This window comes from Pyxicephalus adspersus, chromosome 6, assembly GCF_032062135.1.
Source record: "Pyxicephalus adspersus chromosome 6, UCB_Pads_2.0, whole genome shotgun sequence".
Classification (NCBI taxonomy): Eukaryota; Metazoa; Chordata; class Amphibia; order Anura; family Pyxicephalidae; genus Pyxicephalus; species Pyxicephalus adspersus.
Window position 1 is genome coordinate 13,266,439 of NC_092863.1, and position 17,409 is coordinate 13,283,847.

Consider the following 17,409-nt stretch of genomic DNA (forward strand, 5'->3'; position numbering starts at 1 on the left):
TCAGTCAGATTAATTTGGATGAATATCGATCATTCTTAAAGCAAGCAGAACTACACATGTGCAGCCAGTGATCAATTGACATATCCCCAATGACTTGGTGATCACATTTCTGTAAACAAAGTATCTTTGTTATATGCATGGAATCATGGATTATGATATTGTTCAGCAAGAACACTCATTCATTGTGAATTTGTCATCCATGCTGACTTTATATAAGCGTCTGTACATAGCTTTAGAATTAAGTTGTCTCCTTACTGCCCACAGCCAACTGATTGGAAGATAAAACAACCACACAACCATAACTAAACGGTTCTACTCTTTCATCCACTCACATGTGCAAGCGGTAGAACTTGATTTGCCCGTCTGAATATTGCATGCAATGACAGATAGCTGATAGTAATTCAGATTATGGTACATTGATTGGTTGCATGTAAAAATAAATGCAATTGTTTTAAAGAATGTGAAACTAAATCAAATGTTGTTAGATCTGCCTGGAGTTCAGCTTTATAGACAGCACAATAAATGTAATAATGTGGGGGGAGGCCAGTCCAATACAACACAATTCCCTGCATGCATTGTAGCATGTGAAACAGGGGCACTGTATTCACCATCTGTACCCTGTATAAGGGCAGCTGATGCAGTACAGTTCAGTGTGGGCACAGGAAGGATGTATAAGCAGTGTGTAAAGGTACAGACAGTGCATGTAGCAGATCACATTTGCACAGAGGGGATATGGAAGAGGGCAGTGCATATACACTTACAGTGCTATGTAAAAGGGGGCAGTGCACAGAGACGGAGGGCAATGCTGGAAGTGCAGTGAGTGCTAGAAGACTGTGCCTTGTCTCCTCGGCAGACCATGGGATTGCAGGGAAGGAGTTAAGATGCTGCTAGTTGTGCTGGTGAGGAAGAAGAAAGAAGGCAGCGTTTGTCAGAAGGTGGCTGAGGTGTTTGAAGGACTTTGGAATCCTTGTGATCTGTGACATTGCTATAGCATGGAGAGGGTCAGCCTGTGTCTTATCTCTATGAGGAGGTAGCACCAGAGGGCTGGCTTTCTCCTTTTTATATTTATATAAAGACCTTTCCACCGTGACTCTCTTGCTCTTACCACAGGGGGAGGGGGACGAAGGTGAATCTGGGAGCACCAGGTGGCCAGAGAGCTGAGATGGTCCTGACTCTGCTCCTAGGGCTGCTCCTGGTGGGTAGCACTCTAGCCTTGGACAGCTCCTACCTGCCGGGTAACTATGGGTCATCGGAGACTGAGGCTCAGCGATTTGTGTCTGACTTCAACAGCACAGCCGAACTGATCTTCTACAAGAGTGTGGAAGCCAGCTGGACCTACAACACCAACATAACAGAGCACAACTCTCAGCAGCAGGTAAGCCCACCAGTGACTCACAAATAACCTCAGCTATAGTGACAGCGTGTCTGGGAAATGTTTATGTTTCAGCTGTTCTCTGAATTTAAAATCTATTGTTGCCTACAACCCATTACAATTTTTCACAATGCTAGGAAAAGATTGTTATTTCTAAACTGACAAGTAATGGAATTGAATAAGCCAGTGGATGTGTCAGATAGGTCTGTACTGACAAATGCTAGAATCCAAATCCAACCTTGGAGAAGTTGAGGAAGACTCCCAGGTTAAAGGTAGAAATAAGTGCTATAATAAATAAGTGCTATAAGGACAAAATCTTTGAGAGTAGCCAAAAGCAGCATGACCACATTTCAAGACAAACCTGACTACAGTTATTTGATCTTTTTACAACCAGGGTTTCTCCAAATGTTGCTAGAGGTTCCTAGGGCAATCAGCAATTTCTGATTCTAAGAAAACTAACCATAAATGATAATCTGTAATGATGTGATTCTTCTCGCTGATCATCAAGCTAATGTACTGTGAGCTGTAGATATAGTAACCAGGGGTTCCCGGACGCCACAAATTGAATTTAATAGTTCTTCCATGTTGGGCTAAATATAGCAGATCAAAGCTGGGATACTTACACATCTGAAGATTTGAGTCTTTGACCTGAAACTTCTGTAAAGTCAGATATCATTACTGTTTTTACATGTTGAGGTAAGTGACTCAATTTATGGAAGCTAGAGGGCAAACATGACAGCCAACTAATTAAAGTTTGCAGAATGGGAAGTAGCATTTTCAGACTTGATGTCTTCTTTTCGTGTGTCCTTGCTCCAGAAACATTTATTTTAAAGTGTCTCACCACACAATCCTTTATAAAAGGCCAGCCCTGTAAAAGTAACCAAAGGATACTTGCTTTTCTAGAGCCCCCAGTGCTCTTGGGCCACTAATTTTTTAATTTACAGACCACCTCCAAATTCATAAGTGACATGGTCACTCCAAACGCCTTCACTTTTATTCCCACCTGGTTGAGTTCATTGCTAAAGATGGTATCTACTTAAGGTGGAGGTGGGCTTTCCAGTACCGTTTGTTTCAGTCATCGGAAGGAACACATTGGAATGGTACACAGTAGGGGTAGGATGTGGCTCTAATTTTTTTTTTTCTATTTTTTTTTTTTTTTGTAAAAGCTGTGTGGCTCTGGAATGGGCCACATGAAGAACAGCTTGGTATTCAAGCTAAAGGTTTGTATTTAGGTTAGCAGCTGCTACTTGTCGGTGGACAAAACTATCAAAAGACAATATTAAAAAATATTATAAAAAGAATATTAGACTTCTTCTTACACACTTGTCTTTCAACACGTCATAGTGCAATGCAAATGATCTTCCATATTAGAACCTATTGTCTGCATTGGGTAAGACCAGGCATACATAGAGGCAGGTATCTTATTCAGCTTAAGACAAAATGATATCTACCTCTTTCTTTATTAATTGGCATGAGCTGACTGCCTTCAAGCACTCCCGTCATTTAGCTCTAGACAGGAATGTTTAGCTTGGCCGAGGATTCTTGCTTGGGCAGCGGAAGGAGAAAGAGAGGCGACACTGGCAGATAGTTGGCTGGCAGTCATGTACTGGCCTCATGGATACTTTTGTGGCTTAACAAGTCACTGCCATCTCAAGCAACTAACTATGGAAAAACAGTTAGGAAAATATGACCACAACATGACCATTCTGTATGTTTTTTCTCAAACCTGTGCTCACTGTCCTCCACCATGTATTTACTGCTAGTAAGCGCATATGCACAAATTGTGTGTTTTTGGTATCTGCACAAGTTGTGTCTCAGAAGTAAAGTTAATCTTCACTTGTAGATTTTCTCCTTCAAAAAAAGACCGGACCGTGAGACTTGAGATTTGGGAAACACTGATTCTGATTCACTGACAGATTTGGGAAACACTGATTCTTTAAAACGTCATGAAGTACACATACATTTCTTGCTCCACAACACTGTATATATTTGCATTACATGAAGTGAATTGTACTTCTGTATAAACAGTCTTACAAAACCTTGTAATTGAGCAAGGGTACTAGGCTGTATCCCCAGATCATTTAGTTCTAAGTTACACATAAAGCAATTTGTATTTTAGCTTATATGCAAATGTAATATTTCCCGTTCAACAGGCCACATACTTCTGGAAAGCAGAGATATTTCTTTAATTAATATTATAGTGATACCAGTCTCCTCTAAATGGGAGAATGGCAATTTAGTTATACACACACCACAAAAACAAAAAAAAAATGTTGAAGTTAATGAACCAATATCCTTTATCTGGATAAACTTTGACAGTAAGCATCTATGTTTCCTGTACTCTGCTTTGTGATGTGTCAGAGAATTACCAAAATAACTTGTAAATACAGAGGAAATTGAAACATTGCCTAGGGTGCAGTTACATTTCAGTATAAAAAAGGAAAGTGAATCATAAAACAAGAACACAATTTTTTCAGTTTCTGGAGGGAACCGTATGCATTTCTTCTCTGCGGTTACATTTTTTTTTTTTATTCCATTATTGAGGTTACACATACTAAATTTGTGTTTATATCCGCAAAGACATCATTGTAAGGATTGGTTCAAGCCCATCCATTTTCTACTTTGTTCTCACTATGGAAAGTGCATCACACTACAATTCACTGTCACTAGCCACCAGTGAACCTGCTCATTACATTGATGAGCAGCACAGAAAAACAGACAGCATTGCATACAAAGGCATTGCAACACAACACAGTGGGAGCAGCAGACATTGCTTTCTATGCAATGTCTGGTGTCCTTGCGTTGCAAACATTATGTCAAGCGCACTTTTGAAACTGCGTTGCACTGCCTTTCATCGGAAAGAGGCCTTAATGCTTTTTTTTCTGCCCACCTTCACCTAAAAATTAGATATATCAGTATTGGTGAGTTGATTCAACTCTTGAGGACTGTAGTTGTTCTTTGACCCCTTCCCACATATCTGTTATGATTAGCTCACTCTATCAGTTGAACCCCCAAACAATTTGGCTTTCATGTATTATGCCTAATTCAAGTCCAAGAACTTGCTGCAAAGGTAAACGCACCTCAGAGTTCAAATTCACTGTCCCTGATCTTTTGCGCACTGAATTCCCCAGCCTACTTAACCACTCTACATGTTACAAGGTTAAGGTAACATGCCTTCAATTAGCTCAGGCCATAGACCATAACTCCTAACTTCAGAAATTGAAATTCCTAAACACCCAAATATGTAGACAAAGGCAAATGGTCAACATGGCTCAAACAAGTATTTCTCTTTAGTATCAGTGGGGGACTCAAATATCTGCCGGTCAGAGGTCTGCCCTTTTACTGGCACTGTAAAATGGCAGAATGGCATCCAGCGCCAGGCATGAGGTGGAAGCATGGGATTTAGTTCAAATTCCAGGACATATATATGAAGAAGTAAACAGCTGGGTTGCATATGCAATTTTAGATGCAATTTTCTTGGAAGGCCCTCTTTAGCACGGTTGTTGTTGGGTCTTTCTTTATTTAAAGAATAGTTACTGTATGATCTGTTGAACCATAAAGAAACATACTGCAGCACGCCTGGAGGGAGGCTGCGTACAGTAAACGCTTATGTGCATCAGCCCTGCATTCTTACTGCATTTATGGTACACTGAGCAGACTATGTATCCCGCCGCTGTTAGAGACTGCATGTCACATATGTCTGATTGCACACAGAAACCTGTGAGCTGCCGTTGTAGGCCTAAGAAAACTCAAAAATGACAGCTAGTAGTATTTTTCCACATCAATGGATGGGAATATTTAGTCACCATACCTCTATTTTTAAACATTTCATTTTGACAAGCTCCAGTTTGTGGCATTAAATATTATCCAATCCATGAGTAATATTAAAGCCCTTTTTAGAGGTATACATGATTGGCCTTTTCTGTAGAACAATACCAATTTTAATGCATGTATTTTTCCTAACTTTCTTACTTCTCGTCAAGAACTGAATTCACATTTAGGCAGAAGTAGTAGTATAGAGTGTGATTATAAGCTGTTGTGACATACATTCTGTACGGCGCTGATATGCATTCCCAACGTGTCTGTCAAGACAAATGTTTAAACAGATAAAGAAAGCAATTAGGCTTTAAATGCATACAATATATCCAGCTGTACAAGAAGTGGGACAAGCAACAAAAACAAACAACCCTGAAAAAATGAAAACAAGCTGATTTTCCTGAGTTGCAAGCTAACGAGCTGTAATCAGCAGAACCAGTGGCGATTAAATACTAATTGAACGGGAGAGAGAGCGGTGCTGTTGGAGTAGTGATAGGACTGTGATGGAGACTGACTGTCTTTGGGGCCAGATTATGGATGTCTGTAAACAACGGTGCTGCTAATAAAAGATTAATAAAATAGCTTCACAAACTCTAGAACATCTCCTAAATCTTGGTAAAGTTAAAGAGCCAAGACATCATAATACTTTTTCCTTTTTTAGTTTAGATTGTCTAGGCGTGTCTTGGATCATAGCCATGATAGGCTCCTTTTCAAAATAAGGGCTTAACAGTACTCTGAGGCCTAAACTATATTTATGATTTTACGTAACTTAATGTGGCTACTAAAATCAGCAGTTAAATTGCTAATCGATTAGACGAATTGCTTACAATAATGTGTCCGCTACAAAGCAGCATTTTTAGGAGACTTTCCTTCAGAGAAACATGGAGGCTGCCATTGCTGACTTCCCATTCTGCAATTTCTAGTCATTGTCTGTCATCCCCAACCCTGACCTCCAAATGTACAGTCTTTCTTTAATTGTATACCTGAAAACCAAAAACCTCAATTCTAGGTCCATGTGAAAAGCAATGAATCTATGTATAAAGCGGTAAACATTTATTGGAACATCCTCTGTTGGAGATCCATGTGTTTTAATGGCAATAAATGATTCCCCACCAGAGAATCTAATATCAGATTCACTGCTTTTTATATAGAGGACAACGGACACCTTTTTTTTTGTAGATCTGGGTAACAGATAAACTTCTCTTTGATAAATAATTTGTTTTTGTTTGTGCTCCATTGAAGAAATTTGACATAAAGTGAGGAAAAAAATCCCCAAAATGCTTTTTTCAAAAATGTTGGGAGTGGAGTAAACATGATCTCTACATAGAATATTAAGTTAATAAAGTCTAATTGCATTGCCTCTCTAGTCTAAGCCTTGTGTCTGGTGGTACACTATGGGCTACAGGACATTTTTTGTATGTTTTTGTTTATTTTAATTATATACTGCTTTGCTGGGAATAGCCTGTGCAAAGGGTAGATTCCCTAGCTCACAAATCCTTGTTGATTCTCTGTAAAGAAAGTCTAAATATGAGCAGGCAGTGCTGGGCTTTATTAGAAAGTCAAGCAGTTGTCCCTCCTTAGTAGAAAACTTAGCAGCATGGAAACACACCATAAATTTGCGTTGGTAAATATTTAGTATAGTAACCAAAAATGTGTAAATAAAATATAAATATATATATTTATATATATTTGTAAACTTAAAAATATTTTTATTTTCTTTTAAAAAGAAAGCTGTAACACTACAAAGTGCTTCAGGCTTAACAATACCAGCTTTCTTGTATGTGTGTGTGTGTGTGTGTGTGTGTCAGGGAATATGCAGTACAATTCAGCATGAGTGTTTTCAAATGTCTATGCAAATTACCATCTTTGACAGCTTCTCCTGTGGCCATACTTCTCCTTCCCAGAATCACGCTGTCAAACAGGAAATAAGGGCACTTTCCTTTTGCAAATCCTTTACCGCTTTTTCTGTTGAATAAACTGTAAACCAAGGAGATTAGAAAAATCAATAATCGGCTTTCATTGTGATTTAGAACACCAAAAGGTTTAGTTATCTGAAATATTTTCCAAAGATAAACTACAATATAAATAATAGCACACAGCATTAAAGTTGTTGTTTTTGTGTGTGATATATATATATATATATTGACACAAGAAAGTAACAACATCTACAACCCTATGTAGATAGGAGTATCTTCAAAAACAACTACAAACAATTATGCATTGAGCATTGTTGAGAAAACGTGCAGTGAAGTTGGGAAGCACTTTAGGTAAAAGATGTACTTTTATGTTGAAAATGATTAAGGCCCCAGTGGGTAACTAAATAAGGCAAAATGTTTTTTCAGAATTTGGAATTTTCTGTAAAGTCTGTGCCATTAAACAAAGAAAATACAGACAAACCAGCAATTTACAGAAAGCATTCACTTTAGTATCTGCCCCAAATAAACTCTGACCTATTCAAATTAGTCCCTGCGGAGATTAGTCTTATGCCCCTACCATATTCTAACAAAACTAATTTGTTTGGATACCAGTTGGGCTACTACCAGTATGACTTGGCTATGCTGTTTTCAAATAAAGAAATATTATAACTTTTATTGACTGCACTTTTATTTACCACACTTGTGTGAAATGCATCAGGGGTTCATATTTTCACCATTTTTTAATATATAAAAGAGCTATTTAGTGAGTGCAGCTTTCTTCTGTATGACATATAAGAAGATATTTGACTATGAACAGCTTGTGCCTACTGATGTGTACTCAAATGTTTGCATAGCCAGTTCTGTAGTGTGTGTGTGTGTGTGTGTGTGTGTGTCTGTATTACTATCGGCTGCAGAAGTTGACAATGAGTTGCATTGAGATACAATTACAGATGTTACAGTGTACCTGAACACTTTAAAAGTTTGCATTTCACAGCCCATTAATGTTACTTCCTTGTTTTCTGACTTCTTAAGATTACTGCCTCCCTAGAAGAACAGGCGTTCAATGAGGTATGGGGACATAAAGCCAAGGAACTTTTCACCGAAACATATAAAAACTTTACAGATGAACAGCTCAAGAAAATCATTAATTCTATTTGGACCTTGGGTGCTTCTAACCTGAACCTTACAGCTCGTACAGAGGTGAGAACTTATTTACATCTACTGAACCCAGCTGTACTACTTTCTATTTGTCTCTCTTACACCCTTTAAATGAACATTTCTTGTATTATGGCTGCTAAAAGATGTTTTTTTTTTTTTTCTTTTAATGCAAAATCATTTACATTTTTATTTAGGTACAGGCACATTACATAATCTTGCATTCCTTATATTTCCTGTAGTTCTATCGTTTATGTTACTGGGACAAGAATGCTCTGATAGTCATAAAAAAACAATTCGGAAAAAGACCAAATTTTGAGCATAGAGTTAGTTTTAAAACAAATTTATTGACCAGCGCCCAGTGGTGAATACATATCATGTTTACAATCTTCAATATGCCTCTACTGTATCCAACAATGCCCAAATATTTTTCTAAGCAGCTTTTGGGTTTTCAGGAGATACCATATTTCATAACCCATTGCAGGCATTTTGGCACCCAATTGAAATGTACTTGAAATGCATTGTAGGATTTAGCAGGGTAGGGCATATGCTATCGCAAGATTTGTTTTTCTGGGATGAAAATAGTCTTATTGGAAAGCTTTGGGCATTTGGGATCTAATGGGGGCACTTTAAAAGGTTGGAATCATACTCTGCAGGCATGGGTGGCACATGCCAGCAATAAATAGGGGCAGCTTAAAGTGCCTTGTAAGTACTGGAATACACGCAATGCACAGATTATTATAGAATTTTGTTTTCATTGCCTGGAAAACATCATTATACTTCTGCTACTTGTCATTTTTATTTTCTTAGGAAAATGCTAAAAGGAAAAAAAACATTTCACAGTTCTGAATTTTAACAAAAATACTTAACCCTTTATGAATGACTTAAGAAGTCTAAAACATGTAAATGCTAGGAAATTTGCAAACTTACAATACTGGATTGTAAACAAATCCTCTTATTTTTTTAGGCCACAAATTAGCCTATATCTAGATCCTAAAGCTTAATTCCAGGAACATGGTAAAAGCAGACAAACCAACAAACAAAAAACATTACAAGCAAATCAATAGCCCTAAAAGCATGGAGTAAATTGATGACCCAGTCCATGCTCATGTGGGCAAAAATATGAATTCTTTAGCAAGTAAAATTATGTATTACGTTGTCTGTCTGAAGACCAGCTTTACTAGTTTTATATAGTATATAGCTATATATCTCACAATTAGTTTTCATTAAATAGCAGAATGTTACACATATGGTATAGGGTACAGGTACCTACTTTCAACACAGAATCAATGACCTAGTAATTTAATAAGAAAGTATAAATTCCTAGAAAAAAAAGAGTATATAGTGGATTAATAGGTTGTTCTCAAGGCAGTGTCCATTGTTTGCCTGTTGTATAAAGCACAAGTAGATGTTTAGAGGTAAAGGAAAGCATACATCCTATTTTTTCTTTATGAACTGACATAGCCTTGCTACCACTTCTACTGTATCCCTGTTGTATGGAATGTTGTCTGGTCTGACCTTGAACAGGCAGTAAGGAGCCTGCGACGGATGTAGAGAAATGTCAGGGATTGTTGAAGATGAAAAGCAATTCAAGCATTTAATAGTTCAAACACCAGCAACTGCACACTAGATCCTTGAAAGAAGGGAAAAGATTGCACCCAGCCAGCATGCACGAAACGCTGAATACACACAGATTCTGTGCTTGCTACATCACTCCAAATTGCCATAAGGCATTAGGGTTGATTTACTAATAGCGTAGAGGTTGTTTACTTAGCAAGTTCATGTTCACTTGAACTGAAATCTGTGAACATTTGCATTCACTGCGTTATTGTTGCCATTTAGACTTCTGCATGTGTGTAATGAATCCCATATGAAAAAATTACTACAAAAGTAACAATTTTTTTCTTATTGCTGCTAGTTAATAAGTGAAAGCTTAAAACTGAAATAGAGACCCTCAGTCTGGGAATAGCAAAGGACTGTGAGTGGCAAAACTCAAATCTTCTACATCAGTGATTATCCAAATCTAGATTCAGGGTCTGTCAAGTATTTGTTGGCATAGAACTGAGGGAATATATGCAAACATTTCCTTTTCACATAATCACAGATAGCTATGCTTTGCACAGAAGTGGGTGTAAAAGGATTGCCTGTCCCTGTAGATATCATGCAGATAATGCCTGGAATTATGTTTAAAAATGTAATTTTTTGTAGTACTTATGTTGCCCAAAAAACTAGTAAGAATCATATGAGGTTTGGCTAGCTGGGCACAGAAAGATACTCTGTTGCCATTGGGAACAGTTGTATTTCTACATAAATATGTCTTACTGTGTTCTTTCACTGTCTTATTTTACTCTATACCAGTGTGCTCAAATTTTCAAAGGACAGAAATTTGAAAAGATGGAGAATAGTGCATTCTACTGTCTAAGAATGGCTAGTCTCCATTATCCCTTCAGGATGCTTTCTATGTAGCTAAATGTATTGTTCCATACCCAGCTGTATTACAAAATCTCAGTAGCAGAAGATGAATTAGTGAAAATAGTAGAATTTTCCTTGAAAATGTTACAGCTATTACCTTTGTAAAAAAAACTGCCCACTGCACAAAGCAGATGTATAAGGTTTAAATAGTTTGAGTATTTTGTCATTTTAGCTTGATTGTTTTTATCTCTGTCACGTAGTTCTACTTATTTTTTTAAGATCTAATCTTTAGTTAATAAGCAACAGAAATGACACCACTAAACCATAATGCAATACTTCTCTAATGAGAGATTTTTATGTAGAGAGATTAATTTGTGAGGTAGATAACACAGAATTAGTTTATGTAATAGCTGTGTTAAATCAAGGTGAAACTCCACCTCATTTCTGTTGACCCAAGTAGGGACCCAGCGAGCCATCATCTAAGCTGACATATCAATATTCTGATGAAAGTGTACTAAACATCATATGAGCCATACCCTCAACACAACCAAAGTATGCTTTCCTATCTTATGGAAACAACCAGCCAATCCTTAATAGCCATTCAATTTTGCTAAAATTAACAAAACAATGAAAATAGAAGATTATAAAAAAAAAGAGGCCAAAACATTCCTCATGCTTGGTTTCCCAGAATTTTACTACAGTCAGGCATCCATTTAAAAGTCCATCTGACTCACTTTCAAGTAGATACAGCATAGATGGGAAGGACAAAATAATTCTCTGTTGTTAAATATATTTCTTACTGTAATTCCTAACTTAAATTACCTAATTAAATGAACCTTTCTAACGCTAATGAAGCACAATATATCAACAACACCAACTAGAGTCTGATCTACCCACAAGTCAGGTTTGGTACAAGTGAAGCTGGTCTTTTGAACTCTGTTTTGCCTGTAATACTGAAAAGTCAGGTGTCTAACATTTACTATGTTTTCCATTGGACTATATATTGCTTTTACTTGCTTTATGAACATATAAACATTTCACTTTTTTTTCCAGTTTCTATTTTAAATTCACTTTCTACAACCTCTTTCCCACAGTACAATACTATTCTCAGTGAAATGGACGGAATCTATTCAACAGCCAAAGTTTGTCCTCCTGGTCAAACCACAGACTGCTGGCCTCTGGAACCAGGTATGTATTGTTTAGGGTTGATCCAAATATCAAGAAGAAGTAACACTGACTTAGTAGCTAGAAAGTTACGAAGCTACCACCTTTTTAACGCCTCATTATGAAAATGATAGATGTTTGGTTCATATACATGCTTACTGCCTTCTGTACTTTCATGCATAGTGAAACCAAAGGGTCAACAAAGCAGTCGGGCTAATATGTTTGTCAGCAACAACAGCCCTTGTATTTCTGTAAAAATGTAAATGTATTTATGTAAACTCCAAAATCTTTCTTGTCTTAGATCTTACTGAGATCATGGCAACTTCACGCAGCTACAAAAAGCTACTGTATGCATGGGAAGGGTGGCATAATGCTGCTGGAAAGCCCCTACGGAACAAATATGAACAATTTGTGAAGCTCAGTAATCAGGCATACAGCTTAGATGGTAAGTGATAACTAGCCTTTTTCTATGGCTTGGGTGCCAGTGGTGGCTTTCTTTTTTTATGATTTTTTTTTTTTTTTTTATTAAATTGTTAGTTTACTTTTTCTCCCTGCCTGTCTTTTTCCTCTTCTCTTTTCCCTTTTAACAACAAATTACAAATGGCAAAGCCTTCTCTAGCACCTGGCTGCCCTTTAACAGAGGTGACTCGTTCCCAAGCATCCCCTGCAGTTCTGAACGTGACATCACACCCTAAAAAAGCTGCAGGGGTTGCCTGGGAAGGAGTTAAAGCAGATGGAGCTCTGTTGGAAACCAAAGAAACTGTTTCTCTGTGTACTTCATTGCAAATATTCCCGCTACAGGTGGTAGTCTTTCTGGTAAGATAACAGAAGCACATTGTACTCTTTATAAAAATTGAGTCTCTGTGATCTGTGTTTCGCATCAAATATATATTGATAAGTTTAAATTGCAATGATGTAAAGCATTATCACCTCCTTGCTCAAACCTATAAAAATGATTACTATGGTCACATATGGACAAATACAAACACAGCTTTTATAACTCTTTAGTAATATTTTACCCCCCAATCTTGAATATACTGCTTTTTCTGTTACAATTTATCTTGTCCTTTATGACACTCTCCTTGCATTCTGTCCTCGTCACATTCCATTCTTCAACTTGGTAATCGTTTTTCAGAAATACCTGTTTATCATTTATCTGTGTGTACTTTGGTCGATTCCTTATGTGCTAGCAATGAGATGATGAAGCTTATGTACTCTTGTTGTTATTACTGAATTACTGCCTCACACGAAATTCTTACCTTACTGTTTTAAAACATTTTTTACTAGATAAACCATAAGCTATACTATCATGATAAAATCATCTTTTTATATAGTAAATAGTGGAAGTTGTTAATTCTTCTACACCACTGAGTAGACATCATGGCTGGATTTAACTAAAACATTGTAGGGCAATTTATACTAGAAAAAGTCTTGTGAATACTGATAACTTCTAGAAATTCAGGATAGCATTCCTTCCACTGCTAACATTGCAACATAAATAGGACCTTCATTATAAAAGCTGCACAAAATGGTAAGCAGTTAGGAAATGACTACCAGTATTAGCGGTATTGTCCGTAGCCTGCTCCCCAAACTGGCTTACCATGTCTTGTTTTACACCGTATTTCTGTATAGAGTGTAACTGGCTGCGCAGAAGAAGGGGCTAACTTTGTAATCTTAGCGTTATGACTTGTGGTCATATTACCGGTGGGAAATATTTTATAGAGAGGTGGAAAAATGTCTATTCTCTAGCAGTGAAGGTTTATTCATGTTGAGATTCCACTCTGGCAAGCTGCACAGTGGCAACATCATCAAATCTCAAACGAAGTTTGGTGATACTAACGGCACTAACAGTGCCTTAGATTATAGCACTTTGCATATATACAACTATGAGGCTGTAGGCACAGAAATGCCTACCTTCACGTGCTGGAAAAAGCTTTGCTTAGATGTTCTTCGGCATATCTTCAAATCTTAGATATCTCTTTAAAGGTAACATACAGTTGATTTGTACACTTTTTATTATGGCCAGGTCTAAAATATATAGCGTGCATTTTTCTTTTGAGCCAATGTGAGCTTATAGCATCTTTACTAATGCTTTTTAGGTAACCCATAGCAAATTTGTTGTAAATAGCCTGTTCACAGAACACAGTAAATCAAGGGAACATTTACACATGCAAGTAAATGAGCCAAAGCATTCCTCTATTGGATAGCTTAGCACAAGGTTTTAGTCAGCCAGATACTAAAAACAAATCTCTAAGTTTACATACTTCTGAACTTTCACATATAATATAACTAAAGCACAACCATTGTAGTTTCTATTTTAAGTTCTTAACTGCCATATCCTTCCATGCATCATGGCTCATATCCCGCAGCTTCCTTTTTATTTGTATGTCTTTAACATATGTATTTAGAGTTTACACCTTATAAACTTTTATATAAATAAGTTGCTACTACAAGTGCTGGTAACTGGCAGAATAAAGATAAAAGATAAGATATTGTTTGGATTAAAACAATAGATTAATACAATATACAGCTGTCCATTTTATAACATATGGCATAAATGTCAGAATTTGTTGTTAGCCGTTTCCCTCTAGTGGAGTGAATGTGTCATGTTCTTGTAGAAGTAACATGTAATTGGTGTAGAACCTTCCCATGTAAAATTGTGAGAAAACTTGCATGTAGAATAAAAGTTGTTTGTTCTTTTTTGCTACAGGATTCCCGGACACAGGAGCATACTGGCGCTCTTGGTACACCTCGTCCACCTTTGAGGAAGACCTGGAACATCTTTATCAACAACTGGAGCCCCTGTACCTTAATCTTCATGCTTTTGTTCGCAGAAAGCTTTATGAGAGATATGGTGAAAAATACATAAACCTACAAGGCCCAATTCCTGCACACCTATTAGGTGAGTTTACTGATGCAATGGGCAATTACAATTATTGCAAGTGGATTCTTCTTTTTTTTGGGCCAGTGATAATGTAACACTTGTGAGGATCATAGAACATGGCACACAAAACGTTGTTAGAAAACAATATAAAAATCTTTTTTTGCCATAAAAGGTCTCTTTATCGACCAAAATACTACTGGCATTTTTTTCTGCTATGTACATTTCTGCTTCTAGGCTTCCCGAATTTATGAAAAACATTGTATAAGCCAATATAAAATGCTGTTTTATCCTGACTTCCTATGTTTCTCATGTGCTGACTAACTGGTGTTGATTTGTACAGGTAACATGTGGTCCCAACAGTGGAACAATATCTATGACATGATGATTCCCTTCCCTGACAAGACCAATGTGGACGTGACTAACACCATGAGGGAAAAGGTAAATTAGTCAAGGAGTGGTTATTTAAGGATACTTTTTAGGATTTATTATTATTAATATTTATATAGCACCAACATATTACACAGCACTTTGCAAAGTCCATATTCCTGTTACTAGCTGTCCCTCAAGGAGGCCCACAATCTAATGTCCTTACCATAATCATACGTATTTAACACAATCTAGGGTCAATTTGGAGGAAGCAAAATAAATGCATGTTTTTGGAATGTGGGAGGAAACGGGAGTACCCCGGAGGAAATCTACACAAACATAGGAAAAACATGCAAACTCCATGCAGATAGTGTCCTGGCCGAAATTCTAATCTGGGATCTAGCACTGAAATTTTAACCTGGGATCTAGCACTGCAAAGGCCAAAGTGCTACCCACGGAGCCACTGTGGTGCGCATAGAATTCCAGCAAAGCTGAACTATATGAAATACAAACTCTTTGGTATACAATACAGTTCATGTTCATATAGTTCTGGGCTGTGAGTTTTGTGATTGCTGCACCTTTGCCTCAATTGCACCATCCCCTGATTTTAGTTTTGTCTATTTTTTAGGCAGCTCTGTGGCTGCAGTGTTCTAACTGGAAAAAAATTAAGCATCATAATGGCCAGTGCATGAGCATTCATACCACTGATTCAGTATTTTGGCAGATGACACAGACAAGCGCTAAAGCTAAAACCAAATGCTCAAGGAAGACCTTTTTATGCTTATATTGTTCTCTACTGTTTATACTGCTCTAGACAGATGTTCCTCTTTTGAGTTTGCTTAAAAATCCTATTTTTATTGAATGTATATATGTTCTACTAGATAAATCATTGAGAGGCTGTTGCCATACCCCTTGTAGAAATATATCGGCGATGCATTCCACAGAACAAACCAAAGAGTTGGGGGTCACAATAATAAACCCAGCAAAGGATCAAACCTTGCTTTCCCTCTATTTTTTTAAAGATCTTATTTTGTTACACAGTGTTATTACTTATTTTTATTTTGTTTATGTATTATCATTTAGTATAAAGTGACTTGATTTTTCACACATTCTTTTAGGGCTGGAATGCCACTCACATGTTCAGGGTCTCAGAGGAATTCTTTACCTCTCTGGGTCTATTGGAGATGCCACCTGAATTCTGGCAGAAGTCTATGCTGGAGAAGCCCGCAGATGGTCGGGATGTGGTGTGTCATGCCTCTGCTTGGGACTTTTACAACAGGAGAGACTTCAGGTGAGTCAACACTTACAAAAGTGACTCGCCCTAAGCTGCCCTATATCAACATATACGAATACAAAAGCCAGACGGTCTATGTAATATTGGGCATTGTGCAATCAAAGGATACAGTTAGTAAATTTAAATTATTAGGATCTTACCAAAGCCAGGATCTAGATATGTTTCCAATAATCCTGTTAAACTGAAATGAGTTTGTTTTTCTTCAAACACTTTTTCTCAGATGACATAGGAAGGCCTAGAACAGAAATAAATGCAAGATTTCCTTACTGGATAGCATATTTTCAGTATTTGTTATGCTCTGGGGTGTAAACTGGCATAAGATAGTGGAATGGAAAGACACAGACAATAGCTATTTTACTGTAGTATGGTACTAGACTTGAGGGCTCCCGTGTTTTAAGGTAAATAATATTATATATAGTTTGTTGGGTTGTTCTGTTCTGTTGGGTTGAATCTTTTGAGAAATAACTAGAACTAGTGGAGCATAGCCTTCTAGTTATATTGCACTTCACTGATTTGATACGAAAATCTACAATGCTCTCCATGCACCAATTGTGTTAATGAAAGTTTCAATTCTAGTTTAAACATTACTAGGATTGAAATAATTTAAATCCTTGAAATTTGTGTTCCTTATGTCCAAAGGATCAAGCAGTGTACCACGGTTACCATGGAACAACTGTTTACTGTTCACCACGAGATGGGACATGTGGAATATTACTTGCAGTATAAAGACCAACCAGTCACATTCCGCAGAGGAGCTAATCCAGGTTTCCATGAGGCTATAGGAGATGTACTGTCTCTATCTGTATCTACCCCAGGACATCTGCAAAAAATTGGCCTGCTTAATGAGGTCACAGCAGATCCAGGTGAGTTGTTTAATCATAATCCTATAATTAAATGGGATTTCCAGGTTTTAGTGAATAAGTGGAAAATTTACTCTGGAAATGTACAATGATAAAGTCATGGCTGTAACTACAGGATCTGCATAGGGGACAACTGGTATGTGTGCCAGAGGTAATGGTAAGTATCCTTT

The 17,409-nt window shown here is 37.2% G+C and overlaps 1 protein-coding gene across 1 annotated transcript in view; it reads left to right on the forward strand.

The window, feature by feature from the left end:
* The first annotated feature begins 869 nt into the window (after positions 1-869).
* Positions 870-17,409, forward strand: part of ACE (angiotensin I converting enzyme) — a 29,175-nt gene continuing 12,635 nt past the window's right edge. The window contains exons 1-8 of the mRNA XM_072414618.1: positions 870-1,375; positions 8,137-8,304; positions 11,766-11,859; positions 12,137-12,280; positions 14,546-14,737; positions 15,060-15,157; positions 16,204-16,376; positions 17,019-17,242. Of these exons, the coding sequence (XP_072270719.1) occupies positions 1,163-1,375; positions 8,137-8,304; positions 11,766-11,859; positions 12,137-12,280; positions 14,546-14,737; positions 15,060-15,157; positions 16,204-16,376; positions 17,019-17,242 (1,306 nt within the window). The 5' untranslated portion in view covers positions 870-1,162. The remainder of the gene's footprint in view (positions 1,376-8,136; positions 8,305-11,765; positions 11,860-12,136; positions 12,281-14,545; positions 14,738-15,059; positions 15,158-16,203; positions 16,377-17,018; positions 17,243-17,409) is intronic.